This window comes from Crocodylus porosus, unplaced genomic scaffold (genome assembly GCF_001723895.1).
Source record: "Crocodylus porosus isolate Cpor-Errol unplaced genomic scaffold, CroPor_comp1, whole genome shotgun sequence".
NCBI classification, from domain to species: Eukaryota; Metazoa; Chordata; order Crocodylia; family Crocodylidae; genus Crocodylus; species Crocodylus porosus.
This window is the reverse complement of record NW_017728886.1, coordinates 29,336,181-29,354,823: the sequence shown is the minus strand read 5'-3', so window position 1 is coordinate 29,354,823 and position 18,643 is coordinate 29,336,181. Positions and strand designations below refer to the sequence as shown.

At 44.0% G+C, this 18,643-nt stretch overlaps 1 protein-coding gene across 2 annotated transcripts in view; it reads left to right on the top strand.

Moving 5' to 3' along the window:
* Nucleotides 1-18,643, top strand: part of MYO3A (myosin IIIA) — a 192,204-nt gene that overhangs the window by 43,428 nt on the left and 130,133 nt on the right. For both annotated transcript variants that reach the window (XM_019531841.1, XM_019531832.1), the window contains exons 3-4: nucleotides 9,493-9,597; nucleotides 10,588-10,687. In XM_019531841.1, coding sequence (XP_019387386.1) covers nucleotides 9,493-9,597; nucleotides 10,588-10,687 — 205 coding nt within the window. The remainder of the gene's footprint in view (nucleotides 1-9,492; nucleotides 9,598-10,587; nucleotides 10,688-18,643) is intronic.

Below are 18,643 nucleotides of genomic sequence, written 5' to 3'. Positions count from 1 at the left end.
TTTATTCCCCATACTGCGAGCATTGGTATATAGGCATTTAAGGCCTTGCAAGACTGTGTGTGCCACCCCCCCCCCGTTTAGGGAGACTGTCTGGACCCCCATTTCTTACCTTAGCACTCCTTGCCTTTGTCACCTGTCCTGCTTGGGTAGTGTCTCCTCATCTTCCTGTGGCCCCCTCCCCTGGCAAGGCTAGTTTAAAGCTTGTTGTACAAGATCAGCCAACCTGGAAGAGAAGACACACGTGCCTTTAGGAGAGTGATAAAGCCCATCCCACCCCTCCAAGTCTCCTGCCTGAAAGCATGGGTCATTATCAAGGAACCCAAAGCCTGCCTGGCGACACCAGCTGTGTAATCAGTGGTTGACCATGCCAATGCAGGCCTCGTGTCGCCGTCCCCACCTACTCACCAGAAGAAGAGAGGAAAATACCACCTGTGTCCCCGTCTCCTTCAGCTTGTCTCCCAGAGCCTTGAAATCCTTCATAATGTGGTCAGGGTTGCCCCTGGCTGCGTCGTTCGTACCTACATGGATGACAACCATGGGGTACTGGTCTGCAGGTCGGATGCAGGCTGGGATCCTTTCCGTGATGTCCCTGACCCGAGCCCCAGGCATGAAGCAGACCTGACATGTCCAGGGGTCAGGCCTGCAGATGGGACCTTCCAGTCCTCGTAGGATGGAGTCTCCGATCACCAGGACCCGGCGTTTCTTCCTCCTGGTGTTTTCTCTCTGCCCATTCCCTGTTGTGTGCATCCCTGCCAGAGGCCATTCCACCGTCCTCCTCCGTCACAGCTGCTAGGGCATCAAATAGTGTAGCTATTACTTGTGTTTCTTTCTGTGTTTGACTCTGATTACAGCAATTGGGCTACAGCAGGACCAGATATCAGGTGCCAGAAGACTTCCTCTGTTTCTTTGACTGTTATTCTGAATGAGTTATGAACTTCCAGGGAGGATTAGAGGGAGGACAAGGTGTTCTAGGGGGAAGCTTGACTTCAGGCCTAGATGCTCAGAAGAGCCTCTGGGGTAGGTTGGACTGCTACCTGTGGATGACTTAAGGGGGTTTTAATGTGGATGGTTGGCACCTTTGGGCTAGAGGCCCAGCCTTGGAATGACTTCAAGTAGCAGTACAGCCTACCCTAGGTGTACTCCATCTTGCATCAGTGCAGACATGTGGACTAGATTGACTACTTTACTTTCTCTCCCTGCACTTCTGTGATTCTGTGGTCCAATTAGAAACAAAACAGCAATTACTCAAACACCTTTTTGCTGCCAAATGCAGAGCTAGACACAAAGTATGGCCAATACACACTTATTGAGTGAAAAGGAAACAGTTTTAGATTCTTGATGTACTGTATTTAAACAGAGGGATTAGTGGCCAGAATTAGTGGTAGTCTGAGGCATTGTGTTGGCTACTTAATAACTCTCACCTGTATACCATTTGTCCTCTGTAAATGAAGTGCTAAACCAGTATTTTAAGATCTCAGAACCCTCACAGTGGATCAAGATAAGAAATGCATTTGTCTAAGTAATCACAACAGAGTTATTGAAATAGGCTGAGGGAATCTTGACAAGCTCAAGAATATAAGCAAATGTAACCTGATGGCTAATGGTGTTTAAAGGCCAGAGTATTCTCTGTTTTATTAAAGCTGAGATAATTTATATTTACAAAATCAGAGGTGATATTGAACCTTTGGTCACCTGGCTTGAGACTAATATGAGCCTCCTTAATAGAATGACTTAAATAGAAACGTGTCGCTCATGTCTGCTGAAAAACGAGCAACATGTGAAAAGATGAGCTGCATGACTTCGAGATGGTTGCAATTTAAATTGACATTTCCTGTGTCAGAATTAAATGCCATTTTCTAGATGTATTGTTGAAGACAGCCCTGCACACAAACAGCTCAATTATGCTAACTCAGAGTTTTGGCAGGTTAGGGTGGGAAGTATATCATTTAAGAAAAGGGCCCTCACTTAAGTATAGCCAAATAAATTATTGAATAAATGTCTGTAACTACTGTGAAAATATGCAACCATTATTAATGGGACATCTCTGAATATGGGACTCATTTCCCTGGCAGTAGCCAGTTGGCTTTGCTGTTTCATTCGTCTGCTTGCAGCAAACTTCTTCTTTCCCCTTCCACATGAAGAACTTCCTGCTACTACTTCCAGTCCCATTTGTGATTGGCATTGGGAGGTGGAGACTGCAGAAGAACTACCTGAGGCAACAGGACACTTGTCCTGCAAAAGCAACTGAGACAGCCAATTCAATATACACATTTTGTTCCTTGTTCCGGGATCCCTGAGACAGCTGGTTTCCTTCTCATTTCCCTCTGTGTGCTCACTTAAAATCATTGTCCTTTTTCTTTGTTCCTCTGGAACGTCGGATTTTAATTGCCCTTTGAGACCATTTCTCATCAGCATGAAGGAGAGACTGCAGTCAGGCTCTTATTCAATTACTTTGACTCTGGAGTCAGAAAACAGCCCCATGTTACCAGAAATGTGAATGCACTCTAGCAGGTAACACTAATGTGAATGGGGCCAGGCCCTGTGAGGTCAGCATGGGTGAAAGCATTCAACAGCTTGCCTGATCAGGCCTCTAGCTCTTACTGCATGTTCGTCTTCATTGCGTGATGCAATTTTTCGCTTCCACTTATGCCATAATTGCTTTCAACCAAAAAAAAAATCCAATGAGATTTTTCAGAACACGGTTTAGGAGTGACATGAACTAATTAACTGTCTGGCCGTTCTGTCTCACAATGGGTAAAATCTTGTGACAGAATGATATCTCACATCACCTCTTCCTTTTAGATGCTTGGCTGAAAAAGGGGAAGGTATCTGATAATGTTTAGCTCCATTGCCTTCATGATTTCTTGTCATGGAGGCCTTCCAAATAAATGAAGCTGAATTCAGCATAAATGATTCTAGGAAAAGTCTGCAAAGCTAGACTTGTAACATTTAAAAGCCCAACAGGAAACTGGCAGACTGGGAGTGCTCCAAAACAATATCTCTCTTAAAAACTCAAAGGAAAGAACTGTTTGGTTCCATGGGTTTTGACTTCTCAGCTTTTTTAGGCTGTGGACCTGATCATAATAGAGAAATGATCTGTGGTCTTCTCCTCTCTGCCTCACAACCCCATTCACATGCTTGTGACAAGAGATGCAAGAGCCTTCTATATGGAAAAATCCCAGCGGGGAAGAATTTTTCACTGTCTTTGAGGCAATGAATAGTGTGCCCTTTTAAAAATAGCTAACATCTCAACAAATTATCAGTCTTTTAAAAAAGCAGAGGAGAAGAAATTTGATCTAATTTGATCATTTTTATCAGAAATGATTAAAAACAGATTTTTCTCAATTTTCTAATTTAAATTAGAAACTCTTTTCCTCCCTTTTAAAAAATGAACTGACCTAAAATGAAATATGAATTTTATGCAAAATATATTAAGGCCCACACTTATAAAAGCAGAGACCAGAACAACTGATCAGCCAAATGGAATATGTAGTTCTGGATCCTGATGGGGCTTAGGCATGAGATAGGCACTAAGTCTTAGGTTCTTCTGGGCACACATTAGGCACATGGGAAACTTAATTGTCAAAAACTGAAACACATTTGTTTAGAGACTTTGAGATTTGGGGAACAACTAAGTAGAGGTTTTGGGGATCCCAGTTTTGGCACCCAGATTCTCCTAAATCACACTTCTAGGTGTTTAGATCCTTCTGTGCACCTGGCCCTTCATTATTTGTCAGTGGGCGCTTCTACAAATGACACTACATCACTGTAGCGACACACTACGACAATGTAGCGTCAGTGGGCACAATCCATGATGCTGACGCTATGTCGCCAAAGCAAGGAGCTACTACTCTATAGCATGTCACTATGGCGATGTAGCTGCTAAAAATAACAGCGAGCCTCCAGGATGGCACAGTAATGGCTGTACTGCACCATCATTTAGTACTTACTAAAGCAAGTATTAAATGACAGCATGGTGACAACTGCACCGTGGAGTGAATGTGTCAACATACCCTGTGTCTTTGTATTCCATATTATAGCAGGAATGTTAAACATATGGCCTGCAAGCAGGCTCTGGCCTATGTGAGTGGGTCATCCACGTTATGGGGCTTCCCACAGAGGCTGCCACCAGCAAGAGAATTAACTCTGCGTGATGGATTCACATCCTGATCTAGCCACTGAGCTTCTTGGTATGGCTTCTGCAGCAGCACCAATTGGTGTCGAGCAGGCAGCTTGTTAACTTCTTGGCTGCTGGTGCTGACACAGCAGCTCTGGGAATCAATCTGTGAATTCCTTCACTGCTGGCAGAAGCCCCTGGCCTATATCCAGAAATGCTTCATGTGGCCTGAGAAGCTCCACAGTCTAGATCCAGCCCACAGAGCCAAATGAATGTGATTCTTCTGACTAGGCACATTTATGCATACATTTCATCTGGCCTAAATTTACTGTGGTGTAAACTACTCTGGAGTGAGCACTTTTGGGCAGGCATCAACACATGTGGGGATAAGGGAGCAGATTTGCTGCTCTTTGCACCATTTCCTGCAGCCCTGCAATAGGCCCTGCCACCACCAAGGGGAGCTCAAGGTTCCCCCTACATGCTAGATCAGGGCCTAGCAGGGAGCACTGGGCCAGGAGACCTGGCTCTGTGGGGGCTGCTTGCTTTTGGAGCAGGGAGCTCCTGGCCCTTATTCCCTGATCAGGGATAGGGGATGTGAAAAGAGCTTCAGGGGAGGGGCAGGTCCTAGCCCCCTGCCTCAATCAAGCCCCATGCCTTTTCCAAGCCCCTTGCCTCAATCACTAGATCGGGGCATGGGGCTGGGACCTGCCCCTAACCAGGACAGTTCCCAGCCCCTGCCCTGCATGCTGGGTAGAGGCTGGGCAGCTTGTTCCCTGCTCAGCTCCATGAGCCAGGAGCTGGGCAGGGGGAAGAAGCTGAGGGGCTTGTTCCCTGCCCAGCTTTCTGAGCACAGAGGTGGAGGGAAAACAGGCTGGGGAGCTTGTTCCCCACACAGCTCCATGACCCTGGAGCTGGGGCAGGAACAGGTTGGGGGGCTTCTTCCCCACCCAACTCCATGAGTGCAGAGCTGAGTGGGAAACAAGCTCCCAAGCATGTTCTCCCTTCAGCTCTGTGCTCGCGGAGCCGAGTGGGGAACAGGCTCCCCTCCCCACATCAGTAGGGAACTCCCAGCACCAGCTCCGTGACCATGGGGCTGATGCTGGGTGATCCTTGTCTCACCGTACTAGCTCCACAGTTGTGAGCCAGTGCCAGGAGATTCTTTTCTCCCAGCGCTGGCTTCTTGACTGTGGGGCAGTGCTGGGAGATCCTTAAGGGTTCACAGAGCCGGCTCTGGGAGATAAGGGTCCCCCAGGCCTCCACTTCCCGATCACGGTCTCAGAGCAAGGGGCTTGAAGTTATCTCCCACCTCCTTGATGGACAGCTGACCAGCAGCATATTTTACTCCTGGTCAAACATCTACATGAACGCTACTGCAGCATGACTAATCTCAAGTACATTTGCTACTTGCATTTGCAGGTTACTAATTTCCTTGGGATTAGGCAGATTTACTGGGTAGTATGCATGTGCACATGTAGATGCAAATGCTTACTTCGCATCAAACTACACCAGTGGCATAGTGGTAACTGGAAGTCTCTGTTTCCCCCGTATGTCCCATTGCCCCAGCTCCAGCTATGCTCTTAACTGTAGTACATAAAATACTCATGTTTGAAACCAAACCATATATACAAATTCTGATATAGGAATGTTAAAACAACTTCAGTCTATTGACCATGACGTTCACAGAATAAGATATACAGTTCTAACTCAAATAATCTTGCAGGATGAAATTCACTCCGAATCCAGGGTCCGAGGCCCGGTGCAGCACATTAAACCCATAATTGAGGATTCATTAGCAGTGACTTCATATGAAAATTCCAGACCAAGGGATTAAATTAGATCTGCTATCCCAGGAAGGGGAGAGGGATGGGAGCCTGTGTCAGGGACCCAGTCTCCAAACCAGAGTTGTCCTTGTACCTGAACCTTTAAAGGTATACTGGGGAACCCAGCATCAGGGAATTGGTCCTCCATTGCTGGGCTACACAGTACAGCTTTCAATTTACTGGCATGCAGGAAGCCTGGAATTATGATTGTGGCCTTAAATGCACTGCTGGTCCTTAAATGTGCTCCTATGCAGGCTGCACTGTGTGGCTTCAGGAGAGCCCAAGATTAGGGGGCATCTCCCTGGTCTTGGGACCCCTCCCCATACCTCTCTCAGCATGTTCAAAAAAGCACATGGGCACTTGGACTGCAGGAGTGCAGGCAGCACAAGATTAATGAGTGGGTCAGAACAGCCCCACAGTTATTCCACATTTTTTGGATCTGGGAAGAATATTTCAGATCTCATTACATATCTGCTGATGGAGGGGAAGCCCCAGATTGGAACTTCTTTGCATGGGTGGCATGTTATAATGAATAGCACAATTAGCATGTGAATTATGCCATAAATGCAGTGCCTTCCACACACTGTAGACATGGTAGGTTTTTTTAGGGAGAGATTTCAAAAGGAAGCATAATCATATCGACTTTTGTAGCACAGAAGTCTATTTTTCCAGAGTGATGTTTTTTTGCATTTATGATAAACTTGCATTGTTGAATATACATTTAGCTCAGTGACTTCATAAAAGAAAACAATCCCTTCCCTTTGATCTCTACCTAGCATCATGGCTGCAAAGAAGCAAGTGCTAGCACTGCTAGTAAAAATAGACAATAGAAATAGAAAATGTATTAGACGTGACATATTGCCTATGAGGTCTTCTTTGGGCATAGAAAAAATAGAGCAAGGTTAATACTAATTTTTTTCCCTGTGGCTCAGAGAAGAGCGTGTGGCTAAAATGTCACTCTTAATCTCATTTTCTGTTTGGAACATGCTTTTTAATAATCTCTCTCTCTCTCTCTCTCTCTCTCTCTCTTTTAACCACCTACATTCTGACACTGCACCAGTTTTTTTTTAATATTCTTCTCATCCTATTGATCAGAAAAAATACAAGTACAAATCTTACAGTATAAAATAAAACAAAATCTGGTTTATGTAACTGAATACCTAAAGGTTATGAAATGGAAGCATTGCAACCATCAGGCCTCCAAACTCTCCAAAAGTAGCTGCTCTTATTCATTATAAGCCTTAATAGACATACAGGGGCCTTTGGGTAAATCTGGTATCTTTTATTAAACCAACTCAAATAGTTGGAAAAAATTCTTCTTTGAAAGCTTTCGGGTATAAATACCCTTTGTCAGGCTGAGGAAGCATCTGCAGTTAGTGTGTGCTTTTCCTGGATGGAATGAATAATAAAGAAGCCAGAGGTTGAGCTGGTATGCATGCAAGAAAGCCAGTAGGTGAAGATGTAAATTGAGAAGTCAGTGGATAAGAGACAGGTGGCATGGGGGGCAGGGTGGAAAGGGAAATGAATGCAGCTGGTAAATAGTGGAGAGGTACCTGGGGAGTCAGATGTTAGGCATATTATAATGAGTCATAAATCCAATGTCTATATTTAGTCTATGATTTTTTGTATCCAGTAGATTTATGAAGTGAAGTTCATAGGCTCTTCTGTGAAAGGTGTTTTGTAAATTCCCTTTGAGGATTAGAACTGAGAGATTGGAGAGAGAGTGGTTTTCTTGTGAGAAATGTGCCCCCATGGGTAATTGGGTATTCCTATCTTTGATAGATTTTGGATGTGTGTTCATTCTGGTGTGCAGTTGTTGTTTGGTCTCTCCTATGTATTTTCCATCATGGCATTTGGTGCATTGGATGAGATGTATTACATTTCTGGAGGTGCAGCTGTAAGATCCAGAAATGGTGATGGTTCTGTTGTGGGGTGCAGTAATTGTGGGGGTAGTGGAGATATGTTGGCAGGTTTTACATTTCTTGTCCTGACATTGTCTGGATCCATTCAGTGTGTTTTGGGCCATAGGAAGTTTGCTTCTGCTGATGAGGTCAGCAAAGTTTGGTGCTTGTCTGAAGGCTAGGCTGGGTGGTTCTGGGAAGATCTCTTTAAGAATTGTGTATTCTTCTAGTATGGGTTGCAATTGTTTCAGGATTTTTCATATAGGTTCCAGGGATGGGTGATATGTCATAACCAGTGGTGTGCAGTTCATGGAGGGGTTTTCTTCTGTACTGCAGCAATTCTTCATGTGGTATCTGGGTGGCTCTTTCAAAAGTGCAATCTATCTGGGGAAGCGTCCTTATTAAGTGAATGCCATCTCATAAATCTCAAAAAAGCTATCACAGGTGTTCTCCTCAGTGCAAATGTGGTGGTTTCTGAAAGCTTGGCTGTATATTACAGCTTTCCTGTTGTGCTTAGGGTGATTGCTGGTTATGTGCAGATATGTCTATTGGTCTGTAGGTTTCATGTATATCATGATCTGTATTTTACCATTTGGGATATGAATCTTCATGTCTAAACAGGAGATGTTGGTGTTGGAGTATTCAAGAAATAGTCTGATGGAGGGGTGATGATTGTGGAATTTCTTATGGAACTCAATCTCAGATTATTCCATCAGAAATTCAAACTTCCTACAGCCCAAAATACACCAAATGGATCCAGACTATGCCATGAAAAGAAATGTAACACCTGCCAACATATCTACACCACCTCCACTACTGGTGGTTACTGCATCGTGCGCATAGTACACGGGTAATTTTCACCACTATGTTACCATAGTGGCATGATATACCTGGGGAGTGCTCTGGGAAACATTTTGATTTCTCCTTAAGTAAGTACAGTGTACTTATGGTGTACAGCATACTTACTTAAGCAGAAATCAAAATACCTCCACAAAACATGTTTACAAATTAGCCAGTTGCACAACAATAATTAAATCTCTTTAAAAGCTAACCCATTGCACTACAGGAATTTAGCTTCAAAAAAAGATTATCATCTTAAAAAAAGAACAGCAATATAAGACACACTATCTCTCTTCAAAAGAGGAGAGCAGTTAGATGTAGGGAAAATAAACAATATTGGGCATGTCTACACGTCACCCTATGGCGACTTAGCAATGCACTACATCGCTTCCTGGTGCACTGGGGCAATGTAGTGATCACGTGTATCTACATGTGATTGCCAGCTATGTTGCCATAGCAGCATGCTCCCCAGGTATAGCACACTGCTATGGTGATGTAGTGGCAAGATTTACCACATGCATGGCACAGTAACCACCTATACTGTACCATACTTTACTGCATACTTTAGTGCACCTCAAAGCATAGTGCCATAGCAACATCACCATACGGCTATGTGTAGATGCACCCATTGGGTACAAATAGTAAAAACAATTGCTTTATAGATAGTATGAAAGGCACCAAAAGTTGATTTCTAAATTATGAGTTTGAGGATCCTGTACAGAATTGAAATGGAATCTACTGAAAATTAGAATTAATGTGATTTCTCTGTCCTCATTTTCTATCTTGTATTTTAAAGCAATATGGTCTTTTACAGCTGTGCAATGGAGGATCTGTGACTGATCTTGTAAAAGGATTTTTGAAGAGAGGGGAAAGGATGGATGAACTTATAATTGCTTACATTTTACATGAAGCTCTTATGGTAAGCTAACCATGTCAATAAATGGACAATAAAATGGATAACTAATTTAAAGTAGTGTCTTTCAAGAAATAAGATGTATTCCTATTTTCAAAATATGGTGTACTTTTTTATATCATAAGGCTATCTAATTAAATGAGGATGACGTTTAGATTACACAATGGTATTTGAATAAAAACAAGTAAAGGGGAAATTCATCTAAATGTTTCATTATCAGAAAAATGAGCATTGATTTCAGGCAATGTTTATTTCTCCTTGTTTCCATGAAATAAATACAGCTTTGCATCTAAATTGACTTTCTTTTGGGGTTGTAAGAACAATATACCAAGCATGTTTCTTTTTCAAAGTTATTGTACAGCATCCAAGATGTAGTTATAACAAAATAATCTACAAATAATTGAAAATACTCTTAAAATAAATATCTTTTTAGTTAATCAAAATAAAGTATCTTTCTTACTGTTGCTATTTAATTGAAATTTGATTTTGCTGTAAAGTCATTCTTATTCGTGCCAAGAACTTTGCTTTGGTTTTGCTATTTAATGGTACAACATATAACCAAGATTAATAATGCTTCTCTTCTTCTGCTATCATACAGCTTGTGTCTGTAAGTGAAGTTATTAAAAAGTCTGTCTATCCCACACCTGGCTGACAGTCAACTAGGCATTCTTTCAATTTAGTTCAAAACTTCTAGTCTAGCATTTCTATGGATTTTCTACCAAAAGTTCTCAAAGTCTTAGAAAAACAGAAAAAATACATTGAGTATTATACGGTAAGTGCCTGTCTGTTGGAAAATGAAGGATTAGTTCATTTTAGAATTTTTGCCCCATTTTCAGTCGAAGTTCAGAAAGGCTGAGGCCCCAAATTATTCTTTGTTTGAACTTTTCTGGTATTTTGTATTTCCTTTTTCTGTCTTCAAATAAAACACACAAAATATAACAATTAGCAACAACAACAACGAAAGAAAAATGTGAATGTTTTTAACTTATTTTTCAGGGGCTTCAGCACTTACATGAAAACAAAACAATCCACCGTGATATAAAGGGAAATAACATCCTGTTGACCACTGAAGGAGGAGTTAAACTTGTGGATTTTGGTATGTCATATTTTTTCTAATCAAAGTTGTAAATTAAGCCTGGAAAATAAAGGCATCAAAGTTAACAAACTACACACTCCTGAAGTATTTTGATTTATTTTGACTATTTGTAAAAATCAGCATAGATAGTTAAAGTTTGTCATTAAGGCTAAGTACAGGCATTCAAAAAGCCCGAGGCGGAATCCATCCAATCTACATGGGTTTCTCTGAGCTGCATAGGTTGGATGAGAAGCAAGCAGAATTCATGTTTGCCTTTCGGTGAGAAGAGGCAGGCAGATGCCTGTACTGGCTGAGACCAGGGAGCTGGGGGTGCTCCCAGGCATCTCCCAGCCTGCCAGACATTGGTGAGGGCAGCCGAGTGGGGGCCATCCCTCACTGGTTGTCAGGCACACGCCTCCCCCTGCTGCCATGTCATCTGCCAAGTACTTCTCAGCTGCAGGCAGCTGGTAGACAAAGGCATACTCACCCTGCCTCAGTGGCATGGGGATCCCTGGACTTTGTCCAGTGGGGGAAGCGTGGAGATCCACCCCAGGCAGGACAGAGGCGAGGAGGAAGAAGGGCTCATTGAGAGGAAGTAGTGCTGGCAGTGCACCCCACATTCCTGGCCAGGCCAGCAGGACACAGAGTATCCCTCCCATGTCCCCAGCCCCAGGATCATGTGTTGAAGCAGCTCTGGGAAGGACTCAGGATTTCTACCCCCACCCCCCAAGCCAGTGCTGAGTTGCTGAATGAAGTTGATTCCTCCCATGCAGTCACCAGGCTCTGGTCTCTGGGGAGAAGGGCGGGGGGGAAACCATGCCCTTGCAGCTGCAGCACCTGGTGGGGGGGTGATTCCAGTGTGGGAACAGGGGCCACTGCCTAGGGAGCCAACCGAGCCCTCACCCAGCCCCACCTGGTGCTAGTGCTGACTGCTGCCAGCTGGCCTAGCTCGGCTCAGACAGGTCCGTTTTCCAGGGGGAGAGGAGAGGAGGCTGCCAGGTTAGCCCAGCACAGGGATTCACTGCCTCCCTGCCCAAACTTAGCACTAGTATTTCATCTGTCAGATCCTGCAGCGACAAGGATATGGCTGCCTCCCTATCCCCAGAGACTGAAGTCCCTTGTGGCTGCACAGAAGGAAGCAGCTTCAGCTAGGAACTCGGTGCTACTTCTGGGGGTGTGGGAGCAGGGAACCCTCCGAGTCCTTCCTGGTGCCACTGCATTGCATGATACCAGGGCTTGGGACAGCAGAGGGACACTCTGTGTCCCACCAACCCAGCTGGGAATGCAGGGTGCACCGCTGGCACCACCTCCCCCCAGCAGCTCAAAAGCCCTATTCTTCCCCACTTCCCCTGCTTCTGTCCTGCCTGTGGTTCACAGGCTGAGAGGTCAGGGGTGAGTCTGGCTAGGTGCTCAGCTGGAGCAACTGAGCTGTGCCCTCCCTGTGAAAGGGAGCTAGCAGGAACCTACAAAGTCCCCTGGGATACTGGCAGACAGTGTCCTACCTTGATTCATGAGTGGACCTGGCATTCACGTTCAATAGACTGGTGTAACCTACCCTTCTCCTGAAGTCTGTAGCCTTCTCCTCTCACCTCCTCACCTAGGGGGTTAAGCAGTAGTATAGATTTCTGTGCCTTTTGGCCTTGGGGAGTATTAGCCCCTCCCCCCAAGACTTTGCATGACCTCCCTCCCTATGTCTCAGGATACAGTTCTTCAGCCCTCACTTTTTCGGTGGCGAGCATGTTCTTTTGGCTACTTGTTAGCTCACAAGAAGGGTTACTACCATCCGTCTTGAGGGATGGCTCTGCGCTCCATACCTGAGTCTCCGGAGGCAAATGCCCTGGCCCTTGGCCAGTTGTTTTCTGTGCCCTCAACCCCAGCCTGCAGCCTGTAAGCAAGGTCCAGGTTCCCTTGATTTCTTCGAGTCTAGTTCCACTTGGTGAGGTTGGCCAGACACAATACCCATGGATTACGGGGAAGGTTGCAGACTTCTGGAGGATACTGAGTACATTGGGACCCTGAGGCTTAGTCACCTTCCTGTAATTCAGGTCCAGGTCTCTGGTCTGTTTTGCTTCTCTTGGTATTATTGAGAAGGTCTCCTCCCACACCCTGTGAACAGGGCTGTGCTCCCAACCCCTCTGACCTTGGGGGAGGAGGCTTCATTTTAACCCTTTGGGCTCTGTGCCTTCCGTGATGGGAGGCTGAAGTCGCAGCCCTTTTGTGCTCCTGGCACAGGGCAGCTTTGACCCCTTGGGTGAGGGGCTGGACCCAATGATCTTGCAAGGTCCCTGTCCCCGATGGGCCTTCGTAGATCCCTCCTAGTAATCTGGCACGCTGTTTTGGTGACCACCCTCTTCACCGAGCACTGGTGTTACTAGGTTTGGTTGTATACCTGCTTTGCCAACCCCGCTTCTCACCTGCCACGACTTTGCTGTTATCCCAGTGGGGCAGGGCTAGTCCACAGGTCCCTCGGTGTCCCGGGTCGGCCTCGTCGGTTACATACGGGGCTCCTGCCACCCCTACACCCTGGCCTCACGCCACCTGTGGTCTCCACCTGCTCTGTGATGGGCCATCAGACTCCTTCCACGCCGGTATAGATGGCCCAGGCCTATAACACTGTATAATTCCCACCACCGATCCGTCACCCTACACCATCAGCAGTGTACTTCTTCAAAGTGATCCTCCTATAAGGCCTACCTCCCTGATCTACCACCAGCGCCCCTATGGTCTGGCCCCAGGAGTAAACATCTCCTGAATGAATATATATATATATATAGCGCTGTCCCCGTATCCTTTGATAACTGCCTTCTATTCTAGGCAGCGATCCCGCCCCGATCTTTCTCTCCCACCGGGCGAGCCTTCAGCCTCACGCCCTTCTTTGGTGCTTCCTGCACCCACCGCCACAGCACTTACTTCCTGCGGCTCGGGATCTTCCTGGGTGGTCTTGATCCTCTGCTGCTCACCTGATCTGGCACTGCAGGCTTTCTCTGCCGGTGATCCGCCGTTCCGCCTCTTCTCCCGGCTACCGGACTCTCCAGCACTTCAGCTCAGCAGCTCTTGTCCCGCTGGGCTGTTGTCGGGGATGGCTTTGCCCGCCATTTGTTCCCCTCTCCATCCGCTGCCACTGGAGCAGCGGCCACCATTTTTAAATCTCCTGGCCGGCAGCTGACGTCACCGTCAGCTGCCGGCCACAGCTGTACATAGACGCGGCTAACGAGCTGCGCGGGCTCTCCCTCCACCGCGGCATCCTGCTCTCCTGGTAAGTCTTCCCGGCCCCTTCGGGTCCCGGGACAGTCCCGTCCAGCCCTAATGTCTATGATACTGCACTGATCCAGGTCTATCTTGTACCAGGGTCTTCCATGTTTAAAGCAGTCTATGTGCCCTGAACTTCTATCCTGTTATAGCTATAGACTGGTTTCTGACGACCTAAACTGGAAAAAGTATAATTTCTGCATCTGGCCTAACACAGTGAGGGGTGTGTTGGATTGTTTACTTCATAGTTCAGTTAATATGCCTAAATATTAGCAGTTACACATTACACATTAGCAGTTAGTCACCTATTGCTAGGGGACCACAAGTGCCTTGGTAACAGTTGGTCAAGCCTGATTAGTGGAGTTGACAATTACTTTGGTATTTAGGACCTGGAGTGATGTTATGCTAACTCAAAGAAGTTAGGATCTGGTGCACAAAGCTTAGTGATATTATTTAGAGGACTGTGAAATTGTAGGATATTGTGGAGAATGAGAGAAAGATCTATGTTTTTTATGACATTTGGGAAATAGATTATTGGAGGAGGAATATTTTATTATCTGAAATATTATAAAAATTATCTCATTAGCTCTCAGTGGCATAAATTGTAAGGATGTGAATAGCACACAAAACCTGGGCACCAACTTAGTGGCAGAATGGTAGATCCCTGGAGCAGCTGGGTGTATGGACACTGGACTCTGCTGTAGCAGCAACAACCAGTGCAGGCAGACCACATGGCAGCAGCAACTTTTTAGAGTCCCCAGAGCAGTTAAGACTCCCACCTCACTCATTTCCTCCCCTTTCCTCTCCCTCCCCCACCCCTAGGTTTGCCCAAGGGTTTAGTTATCTGTCTCTGATAGAAATTTGGCAGTTGTTGATGTCAGAAATTCATATGTTTGTAAAATGCATAGCCTGGTTATCTCATCTTGTTGCTTGAAGTCTTTATGTACACCACAGTAAAAATCATAAATAAGAATAACACTGTTTTCAAGCATGTTTTGTATGGGCCCTATAGGTGTATAATTAGGGGTCTGTCGTGTGAATAATTACTCTTAAAAATAATTGCATTGCTTTACTTAAAAAGAACCAAAATTATACAATATACGGTATAAAAATAAATTGAAAGGAGCAGTGCATAAATTCCATTCTCTTTGTTTGTGAATATGTATTAATTAATTAGACGGGTGTCTATTAGCTGTCTAGATAGTATGTTTTTCTATTTTCACTTTTTATAAGTCCTTGCATTTGTTTGAATATTCTGGCTGTCTCAGATAAGTTCTGGCCAAAGTTAGAAAGGTATTTAAAGCTCCCAAAGGTAAAGATAGGTGTTGAAGGAGATCTTCAGATTTTTTTTGGTACTTAACACCTACTGAATTGGGCAACAAGACTCTATTTGAAAATCCAACTTGGCCCCTATCTGCATCCTTAGGTACCTACATACCTTTCAGAATCTGGCATGAAGTCACTAAAATATGTGTTTTTCATTTTATTTGAAATACATATTTTCACCCATACCTTGCAAACTTTAACTAATTTCACTGAGAGCTAGAGAGTGCTTTAGCAACCATGCATTCCTGTGATGATTCTGTCAAGATTTAATAACTCTGCTTAAGTGTCATAAATGAGCTGTAACCACTGTAATTATACCAAAGGATGCTGATAGTAGCTGTTGTGGTGCAACTGTTACATCAGCATGATTCTTTAGCAATACGAATTCAGTAAAATCTCCCTGAGTTTAACTCTGTTTCATTCAGAGTCAAGGTTAAGGTGCTTTAAGTAACTTGTATTACCATAAGCCCATGTAGATATGACAGCTAGATCGTAACAGCTTGGGCATGCTACTGAATGGCAGTCTCCCCTCCCCTTTTTTAGTGGCTAAAAGTATGTTTGTCCAGATTGTAAGTCAAGTTGCCCAGAAACTGAAATTCTTCTTAATAGAAAATTCCAGAAAGTCATTTTTTTTAATGTAACAAAAAACAAAACTTTTCAATTTTTGAAATATTGATTTTTAAAATGTCTGTGTGTGATTGTAGGAAGAATACATAGTAATGCCCATAATATGATTAGTTCTGCCAATACCACTACTTGCATTAAAGGTTTAATTTCATAATAATGACTCAACAGAAACTTTAGCTGATTAACATAGAAGTACAAAAGTTACATGTGTATGACTGTGCTAGTTCCAAGTTAATCACTCACAATTTGTGTTGGAACATTTCTAATAAACTAAAGCCTTTAAAGCAAGTGGTAGGGTGATAATCATGCCTATTCTGTATGCATAAATGCAGGCCAAGATGTTTTGTCAGGCTCATGCTTCCTCAGCCTGACAAAGGGTGTTTGTGCCTAAAAAAATCACAGAATGGAAGAAGAGAAGGCTGAGGGGGGATTTAATAGCAGCCTTCAACTACGTGAAGGGTGGTTCCAAAGAGGATGGGGCCAAACTGCTCTCAGTGGTGGTAGATGACAGAACAAGGAGCAACAGTCTCAAGTTACAGCAAGGGAAGTTTAGGTTAGATATTAAGAAAAATATTTTCATGAGGAGGGTAGTAAAGCACTGGCGCAGGTTACCCAGAGAGGTTGTGGAATCTCCATCCTTGGAGGCTTTTGCTTGCTAAGAAGAATTTTTCCAACTATTTGAGTTGGTCTAATAAAAGATATCAGATTTACCCAAAGAACCTTGTCCTTAGGCCAACACTGCTACAACCTACGCCCCTGGACAAGTTCTTTAAATTCCTGAATGACTAAACTTGATCCATATTTAAGCACCTAAAATGAGTGGACTGAATTTTCAACAAATGAGTGTTGATCATCCAACATCTCCCTTTGTAATAGAATCATAATAATTATGGCCTCTGGCATGTTATTGTGATGACGTAGTATTCCTAACCTTCTGAGGCCAGTCCTGAAGTCATTGTTCAGTCCCTGGATAACACATCATTTGCTTTGGGAAAAGGGTAATTTGATCACTGACTTTATTAGGCATGAGAGAGGATTTCTGGTTTGTTTGTTCCACATCCACTGTAGTTATAATCCAAAATGACTTTCTGAAGTTTTCCAAATTGAAATAGAAAATTCTATTATTTTGAAGCAGTCTTATTCTAATATATTCATAGATTGTGGTTGTCCTACATTAGCTGCAAACTCAGTCTGAACCACTTTACAAAATTCAATAATTAAGTACAATGATTTTAATTGTAAAATATTCAAAAATAAAAGAATTTGCCTATTGCCCTCAGCTTACTTTGAGCAGTGAGTCATAGCAAGGCTTCTGTTTGCTTTAGTCATTCTGTTATGCATCCATAATAAAGCTGTCTGCTTCACTGATTCAAATCAAGAATAAGGTATCATTGTGCTGTCATTTCTCTGTACTGGCTAACATGGCATTCGTATGTTACTTTTAAAGAACATTTAATATAAGATCCTAGCAGAAATCAATAAAAGCAAAGAACATTAAAGTAAAAGCTTCCTCCAGAGAAGAGCTTGTCAAGAGCTTTGAATATGGTCTGGTTAATAGCAACTGAATTTTCTGAGAGAGTCATTGGGAGAAAAATCCATTGCTATGGACCAACTTGCCCAGCACCTTTGTATGTGCCATTTAAACAACCTTCCTCTGTTAACTTACATAAAGATGCTGTTGAATAACATATTACAAAATAAAGTAATAATATGCAACAGCATTATGACAGTAAACTAATATATGTGTATAAATAAGAGTAGAAAGTATTGGGATTTAGCCATGGAAGGATTCCCTGGCATGAAGGCATTGTCTTCTGGCACAGGACTTACATAGTAATGTCTTGCATCATTTACCCACTGAGCCCAGGAGCAAGAAGCTTGTGAGAAGAGGGAAAGTTTGCTAAAATATACTGCACTTCTGCTAGGCTCATTGATTTATGGTCTTTTTAGACCAAAGCATTTTAGCATAAGGTAACTGCCCACTATAAGTAAGCTCCTTGGAGACACTCAGACTTACCTTTGAGTTTGGCCCAAATGATTTTCAGTCTGAACTTTAAATACCCTTTGTTTCCTTACATATAAAATTCTGGCAGTTGAAACAGAATTATAAAGAGCTAGTGAAAACAGTCCAGTTACCTACAGTACTCAGGACTAACTGGGCTCATGTACACATTCATTAATGCACTCTAATTAGGACACATTATGTTTAGTACCTGTAGTGACAGGTACTAATTGAATGCACTGTAGTTGTTGTTACAGTGCATTAGTGCAAATGAACAGTCTTTTTGTGACGTTAATGCACAGTAGACTAAATCTACTATATATTAGCATGGGTTTTGCCTGCCGCACTAATGTGCAGTAAAGTTAGTTTACTGCACTCAAAGCATCTCATGTAGACATGCCCACTAACATAAGTGATGTGTAGGGGAGCACAGGGGGGGCAAATGCACCCCCTAAAATTGGCCGATGCCTGCATTGCCGCCTGTGGGCAGTCACTGCTCCCCCCCTGCCCTTGCCTCAGATGTCACCATGGCCAACTGCGGGTGGTCACCGCTCAGCCTGCCCTTGCCTCTGACATCACCATGGCTGCCTGCTGGCAGTTTCTGCTCACTGCCGACACGCCCCCACTGCTGACACTGCTGATGCCTCCTGCGAGCAGTCACCATGCCCCCCCCAGCCTCTTTTATATTTTTAATGTCTCTTTTCAACTCCCCTCCCATCCCCCACACATACACTTTTTTTCCCCTTTTCACCAAAGTGCTTTCTTAAGAATCT